Raw genomic sequence first — 23,411 nt, 5'->3', positions numbered from 1 at the left:
TTTTCTAAATGCACATTGAGTTGTGTTAGAGCTCCAAATCAAGTCCCAAGTCACTGGCCTTCAGGTCCAAGTACATTTGATCAAGTCCACTCTCAGGTCATCGTAATATGACTGAAGCCTACCTGAGTCCAAGTCACGGCTTTCAAGTCCACACCTCTTCTTACAGTACAATTAGCATAAAGTGATGTATTGTATATTATTGTTTACTTCAATACATTGAAAATCTGGACAGGCCTAGTGCAGTTTTTTTGTTTACATGAAATGCCCAGTGATGTGAGTTTGATGATGGACACCTGAGGATCTGTCTTGGTAAATCCTAACTAGGGTGCACTGACTGAGCTCACACATACCACATCAAAACTAGGACTAAACTTGCAGCAGACCTGGACTAAACCAGGACTGGAACAGGACCAAACCAGGACAAGTGTGAACAACGCACCCTTAATAATTCTCACTGTTTAACTGTGGTTTACTTCAATATGTAAAAACAAGTTTGATAATCCTGTGGTTCACTTCAGTGTGAGACCCGAGATGCTACAGTGTGTAACATGCTACAGTGGGTTTGGGCGGAGACTCGAGATGAGAGGTGGGGAGTGGGGGGAGAGGTGGAGGTGCAAAGGCATGCAAGCGTATACATTCTCTGAAGCCTCATAGACGAGCTGTGTGCTTGGTTTACAGTACAATATGCAAAGTCAAATATACAGTGTGAAAGGTAGAAGGGGGTGATACATGGTCTACTCTGCACAGCAACCCTCAAACTGTTGTTCAGTCTTTTGTTGTAGTATTTACATAGATGCAATATGGAACTTTTCTGATGGGGGGTCCACTTCCTGTTTGTTTTCATGGAGTTGTTACTGCTTTGGCTGGAATGTTCCACAGTGTGATATTAAACCTCTCTATGGCCAGATCTGTGAACAGGCGAGCCCACTCAAAGAAAGAAAGCGTGTTGTTTGCATGATATTTTTGAGCAAATTCTACACTACATTCCAGGCTAAGCATCAACAAGCAGGTGGCGGATCCTCAATCTGAAAAATTTACATAGTGCACAAAACAATTTAATATAATTTGATGTCATTTTTTTGCCCTCAACACTTTAAAATTTACTTTCCAATCAATTTTGTGTAATAAAAACTGGGAATATTGACTGCATCAGTGGGTCAAAAGGGTAATACAGGTGCTATTATTTTCAGGTAGACATTATATCACCCACCTCTAAACATTGTAAAGTATATTTAGATTGACAGAATAATGTGACATAAGTAATGGATGTAAACGAGAAACACTCCCTTCTTAGACGAGTACATTCTGTGTGGCCAGTTCAGATTTAGAGGTGTTTTATGTGATTGTGCAACAGCAAAGACAAAGGAGACACTGACATTGTACTGCAGCTCCAACAGAGGGCACTCCGTTCACTGTGCCTTTGAAAATGTCTTTAAAGAATGACTCCAAATGTATCAAAGAAATAGGATGCATTCACGACATGCCAAAATGTATGTTTGTATAATGTATAATTTTAGATGGAGGGAGGGGCCTATCCATGTCTTTCATGTTTTTATGTTTTATGCGATATTTTGATGACTTTTTCCCATTTAAAAATATTTCATTTCAAATTGTATGACAACTGTATGGCCACCTCTCGGGTTCTTTGAGTATAAGTCACATAAAATTTTTCATTGCCTTTCGAATATTGAACCTAAGACTCCAAGTTGAAACTTATTAAAATTTGTGGCTTCAAAGCTTTAAAACTGAGAATAAATTTGCATGTTGCACTTTTAATTTTGTTAATTTTTGTATGTGGATAGGCCCTGTAAATACACAGATATTAACCATAACCCAGGTAAAATCCTGTGCATCAAATTTAAATCATGGTAAGTTTATAATGTTATGACGTGAACGCAATCCAATAAAGTAGCAATGACAAAAACCATGTCCCATTCAGTATGTACATTGTAATGCATTACTATATCCCATACATGGATTCAACAGTTAACATTCCCACAATATGTTATCTGTAAGATCATTCAGCTCCTGTACTGATATTAATGTGCAAATTGTCCTAAAATAATCGTATTCTTTCATGCAATAGTAAAGAGAAAAGTCTAAGGAGTTTTAAGGCCAGAAGAGACATCCTATACGACAGAGAAACCATAGGCTGAGCAGCTAAAGTTTGTGTTTGGCTGTTACTTTAGCTTTAGCCTGAACCCTTTCCACTGCAGAGGTGACTAGCCCTGTTTAACACAATCTCAATGACTATGGATGCCATTGGTCACTACATTCCTGCAATTTACCCTGCAAAAAATATTATCTTACATAAATGAAAATTGTTTGAATTAAAGGTACACTATGTCACTTTTCTAGGGGGTGCGCAAACAGCTTGTCTCCATGGATGTGGTATTGCTTTTTCTGTAAAATTTCAAAGGTATGGAATTAAACATATCTATCTTTTTTATTCAGTTACAGACTAGTGATTGGTCTTGGTTGCGACGCCTTCCTTGAATAATAATACGTTTAATGCCCTATACTGTGGAACATTCCAGGCAAAGCAATAACATCTCCACAGAGACAAGTGATGGTGAACCCTCCTTTAAAAAAGCTACATAGTGCACCTTTAAGACTAGCCTATTTATCTTGTTTTGAATTCGAATTGGTCGGTTAATGAAAAAAGAAAAAAAAATCTTGTCTTTTAAAGATGAGGGAAAAAATCTATATGGTAATATATTTTGGACAAATTTGGATTTGCTAGAAATAGTTTTTTTTTTAAATTTAAATGTGTTCTATTGGCATTGATCATTGAAAGATTTACTGAAAATCTAGTCAGAATCTCTCTCTTTCTCTATTTAATTCAAGTAATTTAAATTTATTTAAAGATGCACTATGTAACTTTTCTGGTGAAGTGCCTGTCAGCTGTTTGTCTCCATGGAGATGCTTTGAATACAATGGTCCACTGTATGGCATTAAACTTATCACCCTAGAGAGAATCAGTTGATATACGTCGCAAAGTTACAGTTCATATCTGTGGAGAGACGAATCCAGTCACTGTAAGAAAAAAATGTTTGACAAGACAACAACTCATCTGTTATTGAAAATGCAAAACAGTTCAAAGTGAATGCCATACGAGATAGATTTAGTGTTTAGTGTCATACACTGGAACATTTCAGGTAAAACAATAACATCTTTATGGAAACAAGCAGGTTACTGACCACCACCAGAAAAGTGACATAGTGCACCTTTAAGACTGCCATTTTTTCAGTGTAGTAAAACCAGGGGTGTGGGAGATTGGTCTGAAATGCTAAGCTAACTTAAGCCTACAGTTGGTGGGCACTGGCTAACATTTGGCCTTCAGTCCGGGGGAGGAGGGGGTCAGTAGTTATCTCGGGGCCAGGGGCGGCTGCGTTGCCGTGGGTTTCTCGGGTTGGCGTCCCGTTGGAGCAGCCTGTCCTGGGACTCGTGCCTATTGGTGCTGTGGTCGCCCCCCGGAGTGTTGCCGCGGTGATGGGGGTAGTCCCTGTAAGTGTGGCCGTGGCATGGCGACCCAAACTCCCCCTCCTGCTCCTCCCTCTCTCCGCGGGACAGGGAGTCGCTGGCCTCATCCGAAGGCATGAGACTGTCCTGCTCCAGAGGTGAGTGGGCCTCCTCTGCCCCCTCTTCCTCCTCTCCCTCCTCTTCCTCCAGCTCCACCTCCTCACAGGGCTGTGGAGGGGTGGGGCTCTGGTTCTGCAGGTACAACAGGCAGCTTTATTCAATAGAAATAAGATACAACAATTGTGTTCATTTAGTCGACTAACATATGATAACAATATGGTAGAATAAAAATATCTGCGTTTAGTCATAGCAATTCAGTATATTTTAGTACTACTTACTACTTTTTTTTCAAAAATCATAAACTTTTCAAACCGGACTGTATACAAACTCAATGTCCATGGTGCATACCTTTACATAAAGCAGTGCAAAACCATGCATCATAATTGATCTGGTTGACAAACTATTATGTATTTAGTAGACTAAATGAACACGTAATTTTCCTGACAAAAACTAAAACTAAAAATAATTGAAGGTAAAAATCTAAATCAAAATTTCTGGTCAAACTGCAAACACTGCATATAACTACCACCTGTCATGACTATATCTGTCTGTTATGTATCAGAGATATACATAACACAGATGTCTTCCCCATGACAAACACTTTTCAAACACCAAACTCACATAGAACAGACAACACACAAAAGAATACAACCTACACAGGAAATACTTTATTCCTAACTTTTGTCAGTTACAGAGAAATGCCTAAGTCACCCAGGCGGGCTCCAGCAAAAAGGTTAAAATTAGCTACTGGACTATGTTTGAAAACAATACACTCAATACTCAAGGGGTGGGTGATATTGATAAAAAAAAAATAAAAATCTCACAATTTTGTACTACTAGTAATAGTACTAGTAATACTAGTATTTTCTTATATTTTTATATACTTTATATTTTCTTTTTTGCAACAGTGCATTTAGCTATAAAACGTATGCTTTTGTGACTGTAACAATTCAGAATGCAATGTCTGATGAATTGTGCTGCTCAGTTCTTAATCTAAACAAGCAGAGGAAGGGTCATTTGGCATCAAAGCTGAAACTGTTCAAACTTCGTCCAGGCCTAATTTTAAAAATAAAGACGAATACTTTAACTTGGGAAGAAAACTTAAAGGTGCACTATGTAACCTTTCTAGTGAAGGGTCCTCCACCTGCTTGTCTCCATGTTATTGCTTTGCCTGGAATATTCCACAGTATAAACTTGAATGTCATACTGTGGAACATCCCAGGCAATGCAATGACATCCCTATGGAGACAAGCATGTGGCGACTGATCCAAAGGAACAGTGCACCTTAAAATGCCGTAGTGTACTTTTTTATAATGGTTAGTTCTACTCTAACTTTCTTCACAAGCAAGAAGAAGTAGCCTGGCTGGCATTTTACAAGATACACTCTTTATCCAACTAACAAAGTGCTAAGTAAAGCTTGAACATCATTCTCATTCAAGGCTGCAGTTGGAAATTATTTGTGTAGCATGCGGTGAAAAGGCATCACCAAAACAAACAAACCAGAGCCAAGTTTGGACTTTTTTGCTCCACTGTGCAAAAAAGTGAATCAATACTTTTGGGCATTTAGGTATGTTAAACATGAAGTTGTGGTGTAATAGAAAATATGTCAGTGTAGGAGATTGTAAAAAAGAAGAAAAATGTTTTTGAACCAATGCTGTAAACAATTGTGATCTGGTGGCAAAGTTAAAGGTCCTATATTACAAAAAATTGACTGTTGTGAGCTTTTAGCCATGTTATAATGTTGTTACCTCATCAAAAACATACCCGGACTTGTGTTTTGTTTCATTCACATATATTTGAGTAACCCTTCATTATCAGTCTGTCTACATCTCCAAAGTTCAAAATGCTCTGTTCCACCTTGTGATGACATGAAGTGGTAGTTTTAAAGTTAACAGATGCTGTTTACTTTGAGATGAGCAATTCCAGGGCTAAAATTATCCAAATGATTCTAGTGAAGGTGTATAGACTTTAAAAATACAGCAGAGCATTTCCTGTATTGCCACATGACATCACAAGATGGAACAGAGTGTTAGTACTCAGCCTAAATATGCAGGATTTGTGTGTTAAACATGTGTGAATGGAACAAAACAAACCTCTGTGTATGTTTTTGATGACTACAACATTATAGCATAGATCAGAAAATAGTGTAATATGGGCCCTTTAACGTGTATACAGAAAGGGTGTGAACAAATATACATATAAACCCTACTACTCACCCCAAAGTTTAAGCGATCATTCAATTAATTCCTGTGTTTCAGAAAACTGCAAAAATGTCAGTCATGGATGAGTGAGGACAGACACACAACTGGAGACAATCAAATCAAAACACAAGGTGAAAATGGAGAGAGCTGCAGAGACACTGACAACGGACAGCATTTCAGAACAAATATCAACCCTATAAGGTATGTTTTAATTACACATTTATAACATAGAGTCCAGTGGCTCACCTGGAGGCTGGAGAGGGCAGAGGGCGGGGTCATGAGGCTCTGCTCTAACAGTGGGTTGAGGGGGGTAGAGCCTGGGAGGTGTGTGGCGCGCCAGTACACCTCCAGATACTCAGCCAAGTGCTCGCATGCATCCTCCAGCTGGTTCTCGTCCAGAATGACATCAAACTTATCCTGCAATGGAAAGGTTAGTCTGGTATTATAACACCACAAGCTGAATTATCATGAGATTTGGAAAGTCACAAACTCTCATGTCCAAAGGCATCACAACAGAGTAGAGGAGGAGCTTCTCATGTGGTTAAATGAGCTACAAACAGTCTCTTTATTGAATATACAGAGCATCCAGAAGCACTGTGTGAAATATGTACCATGGGAAACAGGCTGAGTGACACCTAATGCAATTGTTCAGCACACGCATGAAAATCAAAGACAATAAAACAAATGCACTGTAGCCACAAGTCTGAAGCAGGGGTCTGTGGAGCGAATCTGAAACCTGTACTCCTGAGGTTTAATACAGACTGCAGTACACAGACAGGCAACTACATTGTGCAAGTAACCTCCTTAAAATGCTAAACCTGTCCTGTACTGAGTGTAAGTGAGGGGTCAAGCTATGGTAGGCTGACACTAGTTTACATTTTATAAGCCAATTCTACAGTAGCAATCCCAGATCAATAAAATTAACTTGACTCAGTGTACAACAAATCAGTCTGGCTTTAGCCTAGACCTCTAAATGGTCCTTTTCCAGCTTTAAGATAAAATCAATAGTGTGTGATGTTTTCTATGTTAAAACATGTTTCAAAGCTCAAAAGTTGGCAGTGGATGGGCTTTTTAAACACTTTTATTTAACCAGTTTGGTAAGATTTGAAGTACTCACAGGGGGGCACTGAGAGAGTTTGTCTAGAGCCATCATCTGCACATTCAGGTGTTTGCTCTGAGACTTCCCTCTGGATTTCACCAGCCTCTGGAAAACCTGAAACAATAATGAAGTGGGTTAATAAAAACAAAATCAATATACATAAAATAATATCATAAACAAGGTGTATGTTTGTAGTACCTTTGGAGAGGACACTTTGACATAGACAATGATGGGAGCTAAGGAGGTTTTGGCGAGCTGTTCAGGGTGGTTAATTGTATCTGCGTCCAAAACCACCAACTGCAATGTTTTGGCCAGTTCAAATATCCTCTCGATCTCACTCTGAACTTCCGCTAAAGAGAGAAAAATAATGTATCACAAAATAACCATTGTTTTCTCATTTTCATATTATTGCTCCATATTTCTGTTATGTTATTGGTTGCTTTACCAATTAATTAAATCTAGTCATCTACTTTCCCCTTATTTTGAACAGGTTTTCAGATTACTGCTCATAACAATGTATGTATGTACACTGTGTTTATAAAATTGAACTGTTAAATCATTAACTCTTATCTGTAGACTTACAATTAATAATAGTATAATAATCAAATAAGACTCTATAGGGCTTTTGTCCAGGGCACTATCTTCACTCAACAGAGTAAATACTGTAAAACTGTTGTATATGTTACCTAAACTGGAGCGTGTGTTGGACCTCTCCATTATGGGCCTTTTGTTGAGGACAGATCTTTTGGCTAAAGACAGGTCGGCAGTTACTCGTGTGATTGAGATCCTACAAATGTCAAAGAAATGCAATAAATAGTAAAATGCAGGTTGTATTCAAAATGTTTGTATGCAAGATTTTCACTTACCTGCCCTCAAATCTATGTTTTAGGAAGTCAAATAGGGCTTTCTGCATCATGTCTGTCACCTACAGGTCAACATAAATAAATGTATTTATTCATATAAATAAATAAAATATCTCTTATAGTTATAATATAAAGGCATGCAATGGAACCACATCCAGTGTCTAATTGAGATGGGAACTACTGGTTTCTGAGGTAAAGTTTACAATGAGGTCTGCTCAGAAAACAAAAAAAAAGCAATTTTATTTCAAATCTATTTCTACAGCAAAGGTATGAATACATAACCGCTACTTTAACCTGATTTTTTACCCATGTATTTGAGCAAAATGTGTGTTGCCTCGGTACAGATATATTGCATAAGCAGCTCTTGAGGTTAAAATAAATCTGCTGTGTGCTGTCAGCATATAATTAGAATTTTATTATCAGATAATCACAAAGTGCACATTAGCATGCTACTTGTTGTGATCTCTGAAAGTTGTAAAAAGCGCTTATAAACTCACTGCAGTGAATAATTAGGATGTTCAGAATTCATAAGGTAAGTGAGGAATAACTTTGGACCAGAGCAACTGTAAAATTAACTAGTTCTGTTTTTTCCACATTTTTGGACAGAAAAATCAATTGCAGCAATTTTAAGAACCTTAACAATATCGACTTAGTTAAGTTAGAAAGAGCCTGAGTGGAGCTTCCAGAGCTGTAAGTCCTCTGTCAATGTCATGTCCCCAGCACTGACACGGTTTAATGTGCAGGTGAAAATATGGAGTCTGACCTCATAGCCCTTCAGAGACGGTCCCACGAGAACCACCGGCCTCATGGAGGGCACCACATCGTACGGAGGGACATGTTCCTGCCCAAAATAAAGGAGCAAAGAAGACAGGGACAAACAAGGCACGTGGCAGGTGTGAGAGAGGACAGGGGAATATGATCTGATAAAAATGAACTTAAATAATGCTGTTTTAAGATAGACCTACCTGTTTTTGCTTCAGTTTAGCTTGTAAAAACAACACAAATCATTTACCATACAAAAACACAATTCTCTGTGTAAAAATTAATTCTAATTGAGATGTGTGTGATACTTACTTTCACCTGCAGATGGCGGTGTTGTTCTCCAGTTTCCTGTTACCATGTCCCCTAAACTAGAAGAGTTACCTCCCGACTTTCTGCAGAAGATACAATCAAATCATCAACATAATAATGCTCAAAGAGATGACCCAAAACAGCAGCTGAACTTGCACAAACTATTGAAAATGTAACTAAACTGGGACATAACTAACCAAAGTTGAGTCGAGAAAAAAACTGACAAACAAAACAAAGCCAAAGCTAGCTCTATGTAAACCTTGACTAAAACATTGGCCCTACCACTTTAATTGCCTGGCCAGCCAAAGCCACAGAGAAAGTAGAAGGGACTGGCTGGCAACCATTTTAAAAGTGTTGTTTGCATTCCTCAGCTTTACCTCTGTTTCTGCTCCTGTTTGAGTCTCATCGCCTCGAGTCGCAGAGGGCTGGGGATAAAGGTGATGTCTGCTCCCTCCTTCACCAAACGGCCGATCCACCAGTCATTATTGTACTTCTGTGGATTCAGCACAGAAGTACAGAACAACAGGACACAGTTAAGAAAGGTGAGTGCTATTCAGTTTCAAATACTTTTTCTAACACCGTACTTTTACTTCTACTTGGTTATGTTTTTTTTTTTTTTTTTTTTTTTATTTAAAGCAGCACATTGCATATATATATATATATATATATATATATATATATATATATATATATATATATATATATATATATGATTATAGCCAAAGGAACAACAATTCCATGGGTAATAATAACATATATTTCCTGGTATAATAAAACTGATCCATCTCCATGAAAGGAATGTTCCACAGCATGGAATTACATTTATCTTTCACCTATTCAATTATGTGTTGCTCAAAAATACCTTGACAGACATTCATTCTTACTGTGAGTGAGGCCACCTCTCCACAGATCTGACCTGTAACTTGGCTTCTAACTTGTAAGTTTATACTTTGGAACATTCCAGGCAAATCAATAACATCTCAGTAAGGACAAGCACGTAGCAGACCCACCAGCAAAAAATTAAATAGTGCATCTTAAAATATTTTGATACTCTTATAGTAAGATATATCAGTCTAAGCAGAGGGCATGGCACTTCCTCCTCTTCCTCTTTCCCCTCCTCCTTTTCTTCCTTCTCCTTTTCCCCCTCCTCTTCATCACTCACCTCTTTAATGTGCAGAAAGTCTTTGGCATCAAAATTGACTGCAGCTCCCTGGACGGGACAGTCCTCATCCAGAGCTCCACAGTAGCTCACATTGGTCTTCACTGCAAACGCTACAGGTTTGGACTGAGACAGACAAGAAGAAACTGCATGAGAAATGATCACTTTAGAAAAGCTAGCAGCATCATTTTGATGATAACTGGTCCTGGTGTTTAATGATGAATCAATGGTTCAAGCTTTGAACTATGTAAAGAGATAATATTTTTTAAATTTCATTTAAATTGTGATATATACTGTATGCATATTTTTCAAATCAGGATTCAGATTGCTATGCACAAAATTTGCATGCTTTTCAGAACATTTCGGAGCAGTCTAAACAACAGGGTTAGTCGATTTTTATAACAAGATTGTATTATACTCTATGTTCTAAATATGATTTGGTGGTTGCCATCCAAATAGTAATTTTGATTCAGTTATGATTAATCCTAAGACTCATCATGTACAGTCTGTTCTCTAGTCAAACTCAGACATGAGGCACGTGAGCATGTGCACCTTTGCTCTGTCGAGCTGCAGCTGGGCCTGGCGCTCGGCTTCGCGCCGATACGCCTCGCGGTCCTCCTCGGCTGACAGGTCTGAGTCTGACGGGCGACTGGTGTACGAATCAGCAGAGCCCTGGGAAGAGTAATCTCATTTAATAACAAAGAAAATATAAAATCACATCTTAGAAATTTAGTTGACCATATAAGACATAAAAATAACTCTATGGTACTTGGATGAAAATATGTAGGGAAAAAAAAAAAAATCTTGGAGCTTCTTCTGAGATATCACTGATTAAAGCATCCTGTCAAAAGGTATATAGTTTGTGTGTGAGCATGAATCTGTTAAACAGAAAAACAAAGACTGGTATCACAATTAGTACAATTGGTATCGCAATTAGTTTTAATGCCATAATGCCATGTTTTGCAAAAATGGGTAGATTTGTATTCCAGTGTTTTTCCCATGTCACACAATAATCATATATCATTCTGACATATAATCTTCTCAGTTTTTCCTGCAAATGTGATTATTTTTCATTTAACTAAAAATATTAAGAGACATTTCAGCATGCATGTCTGGTGAACAAACCTTCCCCCAGAAAAGTTACATAGTGCACCTTTAAATACCTGCTGCTTTTACAACGTTACCAACTGCAGCCATTCGATTGTGCTTAATCTGTACATCTTGGCGCCCTAGTTTTTACAGGTGTTAGTGCAAATGTATGCCTCTGTGTTCATAAGCTCAAAACAATACTCCCCACTCTCCCACAGCAACGTCTTTTTCTGCAACACCAAATATAGCACCAAAGAGACACGGCTTCCTCCTCTTCTCCTCTGGCCCCAATCCATCCCCCACAGTGCAGAGCGTTCACATCCACTACTGCCTGTTTATTCTCCAAGGACATTTCCTCATTAGCAAAATATATGCTACTGCTATCATTATTCACAGTGGAAGGACGCATTATTCACAAGACGTCAAGCGCAGGATTCAACAAACACTTTTAAGCGAACTATAGGGTAGGCGCAATGTCAAATGGTTGTGTTGGGAACTATTGGGTAAGAAATGTGAACACTGTGTGATTATTAGTGATTATTGACAAGGTCTGTTGTAATAATTACTGCATATCGAACTATATCAACTAAATTAAATTAACTGAAAGCTGCAACAATATTTTCTCAGCCTCAATATAAATAAAACAGGAAACCGTCACCTTTTTATTGTTTTGCTATCTAATGCTATATTTGCCGAAACCAATGTATTAGTTATTTTCAGTTTCGGTTTTGATGCTACTTTGAGTCTCTGAGTCTGAGCACACTATCACAACACAATCAGCATGCATACCCCTAATTAAACTACTGCACATCACATCAGGTTTGTGAAGTTGTAGTGCATTGTTTTGTATCATGCTTCTGTACATTAGTGAAAAAAGACTTTGCGAGAGCTTGGGTGACGTACGCTTGTGGGCTAAGCCTAGACAGAGCCTCCGTGGATGCTCATCATGTAACTTTTTTGCTGGTAAAGTAAAATATTCATAAAGAAAAAGTGCTCATTACACAGTTTTCACAAGTGGGACCTGTTCTGAGTGCTCTCAAATTTTGGTCATCCATCTTATAATACACACACATTCACTCTCAAGGACTAATTAGAAAACATGCATAGCTCCTTATAGCTTACACACAGTAATATCATGCAGTCCTGGTACAGTAATGCTACTAAATTAACACTGACATTTTAACAAAAGGTCTGACAGGAATTGCAGTGGACCAGTGTTTAAACAAAACAACTGAAAAGATATAAAGTTTGGCAAGAAACACTAAATATCAGGGATGTCAGATTATAAAACTTTATCTTATCTTTGTATTTGGGCTGTAGTCGACTTGAGAAATACTTGGTCGACTAAAGACATTCCCTGCGCAATGGTTAATGGACCAAAAGGGGGTGAGGCATGGCACTGTCAAAAGATTACAAAATTATTAGGATTTAAAGGCAACAACAGCTGTACACAAAGAATGTATAGGCAGATAAAACTGTCCAGTCACTTCAAAAACTCCAACGATTTTCATACTTTCTCCTTTCTGCTGTGATCCATTTAAACCCTTATAATAGTAATAAAATAATGAATCGACTAATAGAATATCTGGCTGACTAAGACACAGCTGCAGCTCAAATAATACAAGTTTCCCCCCTAATACAAAAAAGTACCAGGATAAATACTGAGCACCAAAAATTATATCCCACTGAGAATCTTTTTGAGACTTCATCTTCTGTAATGCAATATTACTGTCCCAGATTTACACAGTTGTCATAAACATATGATTATAATACTGTCTTGTGGTTTAGTGTTGGAATGAGAGGGTGAAATACATGTAGCCAGATAAGGTTATGTGGAGGGAGAGATCAGATTGTACCATAATAAAACGCAGAGGAGCAGCAGCAGGGATGGTGATGTCACAGGTGCAGAAAAGAAAATGGGACGCACGCTCCAGACTCCAGATAAAGGCACAATGTTCTTGGTTATATTAAATCCCTGTCTCGTAGTTGAGTATTATATTTAACTTCATGGTGCAATAGTTTTTGATAGGTACAATTGTTGGGAAACTATTCTTGAAACGTATCCTCTAAAAAGCTGCTTTCGTGATCATTATTCACAGTACTAAAATCTATTAATACTTTCTTCATGTAGGGTGCATCAAAACAGCAAAGGATCAAGGTCTATGTAGTTTTACTTTCGTCCGGATTTTCACCACTGCTGCAACCTCCTGCTTGTTTCCATGGAAATGATTTTCTACTGGCTATAATATTCCACAGTATGGTATAATACGTATCTATTTTGACTGAGAATGTTCCAAAGTATGTTTTCACTTTCTATTGCCATAGAATCATGTAGACCACCTCCATAAAGTTACATACTGTACCTTTAATATCATTTATCATCATGTGACACTGAACAACTATTTTTTAATGTTCCTATAATAAAAAAAAAGAAATTGGCTGCAGAGCATTTAACTTCAAGGCTCCAAATGAATGGAACAATTTACCCTCCTCAATCCGATCAATTACAAAAATCTACCATTTTAAGGCGTCAGTCTTCAGATACTTACAAACATCCTGCTCCTGTTTTCAATAAAAATACATTTTTGTTCTATGTACTTTCTGTTGTACACAGAGTTCCTACTTTTCTTCACTTATGTAATATAGGTGGAGTGATGATAAAATCAGAGAGATGTATATCTTAGGATCCTGGATGCTGTTTGTGTGTTGTGTGAATGTTGTCTTTGTGTTGTGTTTGTCTTTTGTTTTGTTTTTTCTTTCTTTTCTGTAAATGCTATTTTTGTTAATGTATTTAGGACCCCCTCGCAAACGATATGCTACATCTCAAGGGGCTTCCATTATAAATAAAGAAATAAATATTATTTTCTGCATCTGCAAGTCACTTAAAACATTTACATAATGACAGGCCTAATAAGGAGAAAATGCAAACAAAAAATTAGACCTATATGATTTTGGAGAAATTTATGTATACTAAGTACTACAATTCAGTTTGCATATATGTTTAAAAAATATAATTCTGTTTTTCAGTGCTCACTGAAACAGCTCCAGGAGGATTAACATTCAAGAGAAGACAAAAAAAGACAAAAATATGAACTATGAAATATGAACTGATAATACAAGAATCTTATACATTTCACAACATGTAGCATTCCAAACATGATTAAAAAAAGACAGGATATTTTGTTGTTGTACTTTGAAGATGACATTCTAAATAATTACAGCCTTTGCGATGTGATTATTGCACCAACTCAAAGTGCCATTTTGATTCGATAAGGATTCATTGTTTAGCCCTATGTAAAGTCTTGTTAATCTGCAACAGGTTTAACAGGCTCCTGCCCCCTCTCTGAGTGAAGAGTATTTTACATCCTTTAAAATGACAATTGCCTGTGAAGTGTGATGTCTTATTTGTCAGAGCTGCTGTTGCTGTCTGGAGGGCTCCGTTTAATTATGTGCTCCGTATTCTTTATGTGTGATTATTCTCCACACTCCAGCACTGATGGCCTCCTCTCCACAGGGAGGAGCCGCTGCAGCAAACTGTGTCATCCAGCGTGTCCCGGAGGCTCTGCTGTGGGACCAAACATATGGGGTTTTTACAGCCGCTTTCAGAGCATATGTTACACAGGATTTGCATTTCAAATTCAATCGCTCAGGCTTCTCAGGAAAGCAGTGGTCATAAATGTACCGCTCCTTCAGCTACAACATTATACATGGCAGATAGCTCATTCTAAATCGTGATTGGTAGAGCTCCATGATTAAAATGTTAACGGCTGTACTTGACAACTTGCAATAATGTGATGAGATAGTAAAACCTGATACTTAAGATAGATGCTCATTTGGCCAGGTATTACACAGGAGAATAGGTTTAGAATGTTTTTTATCTTAATCAAAAGAATCTGTAGTCCCACTGGTAAGATAAATGAAATATTGTTTTGTAATGCATTATATATTGTAGTGCAAAGTGTTTTCATTTATTATTGTGGTATTAAATTAATATTGAACCTTTTCCTTGAGTCATGTTTGAAATTTTAGAAAAGTTAAAGTCTACGTGAATGATGTAACTTTATGGGGATCTTATTGTTTTTCTGTGAATACTCCACAGAATGGTGTTCAAAGTCCTATATTACACAAAAATAAGCCATGTTGTTACCTCCTAATAAACATACCCAGAGCTGTGTTTTGTTTAATTCACACATTTCAGTAATCTTTTATTATTAGTCTATCTACACCTCCAAAGCTCAAAATGCTCTGTTCCACTTTGTGGTAATGGTAGTTTTCAAGTTTAAAAGTACGTTTTACCTTTTTATTAAGTAGATATTGGATATTCCTGGACAGAAATCATCAAAATGATTGTAGTGAAGGTGTATGGAGTTTAAAAACACAGTGGAGCACTTCCTGTATTACCACATGACATCACAAGGTAGAATAGTGTTTTCTGATTGAGAGAAGAACTCAGCTGAATATGCAGGATTTGTCGTCATAACGTGTTTGAATGAAACAAAACACAACTCCAAGTATACTTATAAGGAAACAACATTACTAAACTAACACAGATCAGAAAATATCATAATATATGCCCTTTATACTCACAATATGGATATAAGTTCATCATATTACTGTAACACATTCAAGGCAAACACATAACATCTCCATGGGGACAAGGAGGTAGCACGCCCCTCGCCACAGATGTTACACAGTGCACCTTTAACTAACACACACAGGTTGTCAATATCAGTCGCAAAAGTACATAATTGTTCCTGGCTAATCCATGTGAACATCTTACTTCTTTGTGCAAAACAGTAAAATATTGTATCTGTTTCTCGCTGAGTAAAAAAACTGCACACGACAGCAAAAAGAAAATCCAGTGGCCAAATATACCATTTTCAAAAGTGTTCAATAAATGCTGAGCTCATAATTCAGAGTCAGCAACTTCCACACACACACAGGCACACATGCACACACAGGCACAGCAAGACTGAACAAAGACCACACCTCACTGTGCTGCTGTTATCCCAATATCAAAACACAATCAGGTAAACTGTACGCCTGTAGTGGACTAAGGCATTCTTGTTCGACTAAAGACGTGCCCTTCCGATCGCTCAACTGTTGTCCCATATAAATCCTTAGAATCTAATTAAAATGATGAATCAACTATTACTAATTTTGGTTGACTAAGACACCATTAACTGACTAAACGACTATTTAAGCACAGTTTTTTAATCATGCATTCTTACTGTGAGCAGGGTCATCTTGCTACAGATCTGACCAGTAACTTTCATCACCTGCTTGTCTCCATGGAGATAGATTTTAATTCCATAACGTGGGACATTTTAGGCAAACATAAACCCTATCTCTATGGAGTAAGTGAAGTAAGTGACTTTGGACAATCTTATATTCACAAGCAGCAAACACTATGGATGAGACATTAGGCAAAGTAATGAATGCTATTAATTAATTATTAATTTATAATTTATAATTTGTTTTCACTTACTATCAAATGCATGAAAGAGGGAGTATTTTACTTCTGTGTGATATTAACCACTAACGCAAAACATATTTAGATCACCATGTTACCTTTTATTCTTTAGAAAGATCAGTAAAATATTCTTAACATGCATGGATGACATTTAAAACCAGGCATGTTTTTGATGAGGGAACAAAGCTCAAAAAAATAAAATAAAATAAAATCGATTTTGGTGGCAACTCTACACATTGTAATCAAATGTATAAAGTATGATGCTATTTTCAACATATGACAATCATACTTCTTTGAAAAAGTTCAAGACCAGCAATAGGTTTGAGAGTTTCTGAAGGACATGTGACTTTTCTGACAAAGATTGCAATTAGATTTACAATGCATTTTACAATAGCAATATTTAGTTAGTTTGTTGATTCATGAAAGCTTTAATCCATGTTTGAATGTGTTACCTCATCAAAACATACCTGGAGTTGTGTTTTGTTTCACCCACGCTTGTTTGAGTAGTAATCCTTTATTATTAGTCTGTCTATATCTCCAAAGTTTTAGTTTTCAAGTTAACAGCTACCTTTTATCTCCAGTTCAATAGAGACTGACAATTCCAGGGCTTCCATACTCCAAATGTTTCTAGTGAAGATATATGGAGTTTAAAAACACAGTGGAGCAGTTCCTGTATTACCACATAACATCACAGTGGAATAGAGTGCTTTCTGTTTGACAAAAGAACAAAGCCTAAATATGCAGGATTTATGTGTGAAAAATATGGGAATGAAACAAAACACAACTCCAGGTATGTTTGTGATGAGGAAACAACATAATAACATACATCAAATAAAAAAATAGCGTAATATGGGCCCTTTAAGCATGCCTAAAAACAATACTGCAACATTCACACAAGCTAATTTAATGCAAAGAAATCTATGCATTCAGAACACTTAAACTACAAGGTGAGCAGGTCCAGTCTAACAATAAGATAAGATCCCATGAAGATGTTTAGCTCTCCGCAGAGGACATTATAGTACGAAAAATAACTGCAGCAACCATTCAAACTGCGATTTCAATACAATGTCTATTTATCATCCAGCCCTAGTTTGGAGGAAAGCTTAGGGAGACAAAGGCTTTCCAAAAATAGAAACCTCGCTGATACAAAGAACAGAAGAAGACACAGAAGAACATGTGTGTGTGTGTTTGAATCCTTGCTACTTACTTGATAAATTGGATGCGGCCGTGTTGCTCCGTATGCTACATGCTGAATGCAGACCTGTTATGTCGTGTCCCATTCCTCACCGGAGCCACCAGCAAAACCCCCCTGCTACAACCCCAACTCATCCTATCCTGCTACAAAAACAATCCAAGCTGACATCAATTCCTTCAGAAAATCCACCTTACATCGTTGACTTCATCCGATTGCATATTCAAATATAGCAATACCGCCTTAAATATGTCTTCCCTGTGTTTCTTTAATCCCAAGGAAGCATGTGGTGGGCTCTATCTGTGAAATACATCTAGACTTATGGCAGTGCACAGCTTATTGTATCGTGCTGCAGAAATGAGTCATACTCCAGTGCTCCTCCGATAGACACCCCACCCTATCACACCAACCATCAACTCTGGAGCCTCCCAAATGAGAGGGACACTACAGAGCTGCCAATCTGTCACTAAGACATGCAATATTTAGTAACAATGTTGGTGGTATGAATTACGTTAAAGGTCCCATAATACGCTATTTTCTGATTTGTTGTAATGTTGTTTCAAAAACAAACCTGGACTTTGATTTTGAAATAACATTCCCACATGTTTAACACAGAAATCCTGCATATTTTGTCTGAGTTCTTCTCTCAAACAGATAACCCTCTGTTCCACCTTGTGATGTTACGTGGTGATACAGGAAGTACTCCACTGTGTTTTTAAACTCCATATACCTTCACTACAATCATTTGGATGATTTCAGCACTGGAATTGGCAATCTCTACTGAACAACAGGTAAAAGGTAGCTGAAACTCCCACTACTGTGACATCATAAGGTGGAACAGAGCATTTTCACCTTTGGAGATGTAGACAGACTAATAATAAAGGGCTACTCAAATATGTGTGATTCTTACCGGAGCGGCCGTGCCTTGCAACAGATCTAAAGTGAAACTTATGGTACTGTGGAACATCCGAAGCAAAGCAATAGCATCTCCAAGGAAACAAGCAGATGGTGGACTCTCCACTAGAAAAGTTACATAGTGCACTATTAAATGTATTTGTTCACTAGTCAAACTGTGAGACTAAACTAAGACCAAAATAAAGGTACATTTTAAGGACTAGAGATTCAAATTAGTTTAATTTCAAACTTTGAAATTTGTTTTTGATCAGTTTCTACCTACATGACTCAGAAGACAAAACCAGGTCAGAACCAGGACTGGATTAGAACTAAATCCAGACATGATCCAACCAAACATCCACTAAAATGAAATCTCATTTAAGACTAAGCAAGACCTAGAAGAAAGAGCACTAAACATGTACTAAACCAGGTATAAATGGGAACTGCTGAAACAACACAAAATCTAAAAACTATTGATAAGCATGACACTGAATAACAGGACTGAACAGTATCTTAACCAGAACTAGAACGGGATTCACTGAGAATTAATTCAGGATCTGGTATTCACATACCCTACAGAAGGACTTTATCCGATCTGACCTAGGACTAAAACCAGACTAAACCAGGTCTACCCCAGATTCAACCAAGTGTCAGTCCATAAACTATGACCCTGACTGCAAGATTCATGGCAATTGGAAAGAAATGTGAATGGACACAAACAGCAAATCACAAAGGCTGCCATTATTTAACATCATTTCTTTTGTCAAGTGTCTTGTTTTATTTTATGTACTGAAAATAGGATTTTAGTATTAGTTCAGCAGTTCATATTTCAAAGTTCTCTCAAATGCAAATATTCCTCCTATACTATAGTGGGACTATATCAGAGATAAGCCAGGACTAAACAGGGACTAAAACAGCACCAAACCAGGACTAAAACAGGGTCTACAGCATGACTAAAACAGGACCAAGCTAGGACTCAGTAAGCGCAAAACAAATTGTGCACTATGAATGGAATCCTATTATTAAAACATAAATCACATGTCTAATCACAATCGCAATGCTTGTCATAAAAAAATCGCAATTCAATATTTTGCCCAAATCATTGAGCTCTAAGCAGCACACTGCCCCAGGCCACATATGAATATTTAATTGGCAGAAATCTCATTGTGAGAATGCGAGCACTGTCATTAGTCTGTATGAGGATAAATAATGTGTTTCTGGTGAAGTGTGGGCTCAGCTCTTTTCTTAAGCTTGCTAACGCCCCGAGCTAAAATCTGATGCACAGAAAAAGAGGGGCTTTAGCCAATGAATCTCAGAGATAAAACCGTAGAGCAGGGTGGCGTATTTTCTAATTGTAATAGTATTTACAATCTATAGAAATCTATCGTATTGAATAATACCGTATTGAATAATTGATTATATAAATTTAGTTTTGAAAATATGCAAACTTTTCAATGCAGGTCATTTATTGTTATACAAGATGAAATCTTAAATAGCTGTTTAAAAATGGAAAAACTTACCTTGTATTCTTTATAAAAGGTTGACAAGTGATATTTCTGCACTTGATATATATATAAACTTCAACTAATCCCCAGTTAGGCTATTTTCTGATCGATGTTATAATGTTGTTTGATCATTATAAACATACCAAGAGTTGAATTTTGTTTCATTCACACATGTTTAACACATAAATCCGGCTGAGTTCTTCTCTCAAACAGAAAACACTTCATCTTGTGATGTCATGGTGATAATACAGGAAGTGCTTCACTTTGTTATTAAACTCCATACACCTTTGTTAGAATCATTTGGATAATTTCAGATCAAAATTGCCAGTCTCTACTGAACAAAAAGTAAAAGGTAGCTGTTAAAATTAAAACTACCACTACATGACATCACAAGGTGGAACAGAGCATTTTGAGCTTTGCAGATGTAGATAGACTAATAATAAAAGGTTACTCAAACATGTGTGAACTAAGCAAATTACAACTCCAGATATGTTTTGATGAGGTAACAATTTTCTATCAGGTCTAAAATCTCACGAGAGTCAATTTTGCTAAATATAGGACCTTTAAAGACACATTTTTGTAATATGTTAAAGTATATATTGTATATATATTATGTTGTTGTTATTGTGGAACTTCGAGAAGCTGACAAATTTCTCTTCAGGGGGGATTGTCTTTTCAAATTCCAGACACTCATTATTCCTATGTCCAGTTATTTATAATTCTTAGCACAATAAATATCCATTTTGCATGACTTTACTCCAGATGCCCCCCCTTTCCCAATTTTCCAAGTCAATAAAAATTTGTTATTTTAAACACAAACCTTACTCAAAATGTCTAAACTATAAACTATGCTAATGTGAGTACATGTAAGTCTTTTATAAGCACTGTGGCACCCTCTGCTGGACTAAAGAAACAATGCAGCACCAAGGACAGCTCTCAGTGAATTCCATTAGACATAATAGGGGATCATAACGGCAATGCTCAATGATATACATTCAAATCTATATCTGACATTATAGGCCTATGCAAAACCTATATTAAAAACACAACACATTCATAATTCATGAAAGAATAATTATGTTGCCCTCATAAATCCTATATCCTTTCAGAACCAAATGGTTTTGTACTTTGTTTCTTGTGAATATAAGGACTAAACTAGAACTAGACCGGGACTTGAACCAATAAAGTCTATAGCAGAACAAACCAGGACTAGATCTGGACTACAACAAAACTACAAGCATTACATAGATTCAAACCAGGACTAAAATGTGGCTCAAAAGTGAAAAGGGGACTAATCAGCTGTGCAGTAAGAAAAACACAAGACCTAGAATTCATTTAAAATGTTTCTGAAACTGTACAGACTGCTAACTTTTTATAACATTTTGACAAATTTAAGTTTTCAGTGTACATTATACTAGGGACATTAGTTACCACAAAGCTGGGTAACCTCTTTTGTGACTCTTAAACTCTTACTAGTATGTTATTAATTTTAGAAAATGCTTTAGGAAAATGGTCTGCAGGCTATGAAGAGGCCAGTGTGGTGTTCATTTAAGTATCTGAAATATTTCCTGTGTTTGTACCTGTCTTTTGATGAAGCTGGAGGTTGTGTCGGAGGACGTACTGCCATCGGAGCGTTTGAAGCGGCTTTTCCTTTTGGGCAGCTTCCTGGGCAGCTGTGGAGAAGACATTAACACAAACAGCTTAGACTTTTATTCAGTTATTTTCAAAAGTTAAACCTCTCCAAACATGTTTAGAAATGCAGATGAATCCTTATTTGTTTAGTAATACGTGTGCTTTTTGAATTTGATTTAAAAAAAAATGCATTGAACTGAATTGTAAAGCTTTTTTAGTTTACTATGCAGGTAGAGAAACAGATACTTATTCATTACATTTAAGTCCTGGTTTAGTTCTGTTCTGAGCTGAACTTTGGTTTAATCCTGATGCCTCATTTAGTTTTTGTTCAGTTCTGGTGTAATTCTGGTACATTCAAAGTTGAGAAATTGCTTGTTAATTTAGTCTTTTTAAATTTGCTTTAAGCTTTTCCTTGCTTATTCTGAGTTAAGTCTTGGTTTAAACCGAGATCAATCCTGGTTTAAACCCGATTTATGCCTACTTTAGTTTTTGTTAAGTCCTGTTTAGTTCTGGCTTAGTTTGAGTTTAGAAATTGACTGCTAAAGGTGAGTTTTAAGCCATATTAGAATGTTGTTACATCATCAAAAACATACCTGGAGTTATCCTTTATTATTAATCTGTCTACATCTTCAAACCTCAAAACACTCTGTTCCACCTTATGATGTCATGTAGTAGTAGTTTTCAAGAGCTACCTTTTACCTTTAGTTCAACAGAGACTGGCAATTTTAGGGCTGAAATTGTTTTAATGATTCTAGTGAAGGTACATGGAGTTTAAAAGTGGGGCACATCCTGTATTATGACATGACAGGTGCAACAGAGTGTTTTCGGTTACAAGAAATAACCTAAATATGCAGGATTTGTGTGTTAAACATGAGCGAATGAAACAAAGTGCAACTCCAGATATGTTTGTGATGAGGAAACAACATTATAACATAGATCAGAAAATAGTGTAATATGGGCCCTTTAATGTGTTTAATCTGCTTTAACATGTTCAGTCTTGCTTTAGCTGTGTTTAAAACCTGGTGAAGTGCTACTTCAAACCTTGTATTTTATCCTATATTGGAAAATAGTAGCCATAAAATGAACTGCCTGGCCATTTTAACTATGCACAATATAAGATTTCATTGAAGGGTCTACAGGTGGGCCTATATCTGCTACAGTAGCCTCAATACAGTCAACAGTGTGTCATCCTTCCAACCTAGCTGCTTGCCCATGCAGTATACAGCCGCAGCATGAGATGTATTGAAATAAATAATAAAATGCCAAAATAGGCCGGGTTTTTGAGACAATAACACGCGTTTGAGCTTGTCATTTTGTGCACACTGCGACTCTAAATACCGAAATGGAGCCTGTAGTCTATGCTTGCATCCACCTGCTGAGTACCGTGCTATAAATCTGCAGTTTTGTGGACGGCAGGCGGTGGTTTAAAAAGTAGTGCCGATGCCAAAACGCGACAAAACGACGTCAACAACAAGTAGTAATTCAAACGGGTAGCTGAATCTAAAAGCTAAAAAAAAACACCTCTTTGTTCGTTAATGTATGTTTTGAGCGCTTATGCACGCGGACTTACCTGGAAATAATGCGATTGCGAGCCGGTCTCCACAGCCGACAGAGGGTCTACGGGCGATTTGGACATTTTGACTTGCACCAT

At 37.1% G+C, this 23,411-nt stretch overlaps 1 protein-coding gene across 1 annotated transcript; it reads right to left on the bottom strand.

Annotated features, from left to right (window-relative positions):
• Positions 1-3,360: 3,360 nt before the first annotated feature.
• Positions 3,361-23,411, bottom strand: LOC110164764 (voltage-dependent L-type calcium channel subunit beta-3-like). The gene is made up of 14 exons (XM_020929879.1): positions 23,331-23,411; positions 21,709-21,801; positions 10,528-10,647; positions 9,979-10,101; positions 9,194-9,309; positions 8,820-8,899; positions 8,711-8,730; positions 8,509-8,586; positions 7,749-7,807; positions 7,569-7,669; positions 7,081-7,232; positions 6,901-6,996; positions 6,030-6,200; positions 3,361-3,714 (listed from the first exon to the last, which is right to left on the bottom strand). The coding sequence occupies exons 1-14, from the start codon at positions 23,409-23,411 to the stop codon at positions 3,361-3,363; spliced, it is 1,644 nt and encodes a 547-aa protein (XP_020785538.1).

This window comes from Boleophthalmus pectinirostris, unplaced genomic scaffold (genome assembly GCF_026225935.1).
Source record: "Boleophthalmus pectinirostris isolate CB_2022bp ecotype Guang Dong unplaced genomic scaffold, ASM2622593v1 HiC_scaffold_8, whole genome shotgun sequence".
Classification (NCBI taxonomy): domain Eukaryota; kingdom Metazoa; phylum Chordata; class Actinopteri; order Gobiiformes; family Gobiidae; genus Boleophthalmus; species Boleophthalmus pectinirostris.
Note: the sequence above shows the minus strand (reverse complement) of the source record. Positions and strands in the feature narration are given on the sequence as shown.

What these genes read in the sequence shown, in the direction of transcription:
- LOC110164764 (XM_020929879.1), bottom strand. Translation starts at nt 23,411, where the DNA reads ATGGTGCAAGTCAAAATGTCCAAATCGCCCGTAGACCCTCTGTCGGCT. An exon ending in CCAGCTTCATCAAAAGACAG is followed by an intron (nt 10,648 to 21,708) that starts GTACAAACACAG and finishes TACTCTTCCCAG; the next exon opens with GGCTCTGCTGATTCGTACAC. An exon ending in CTGCCCTCTCCAGCCTCCAG is followed by an intron (nt 3,715 to 6,029) that starts GTGAGCCACTGG and finishes TTGTACCTGCAG; the next exon opens with AACCAGAGCCCCACCCCTCC.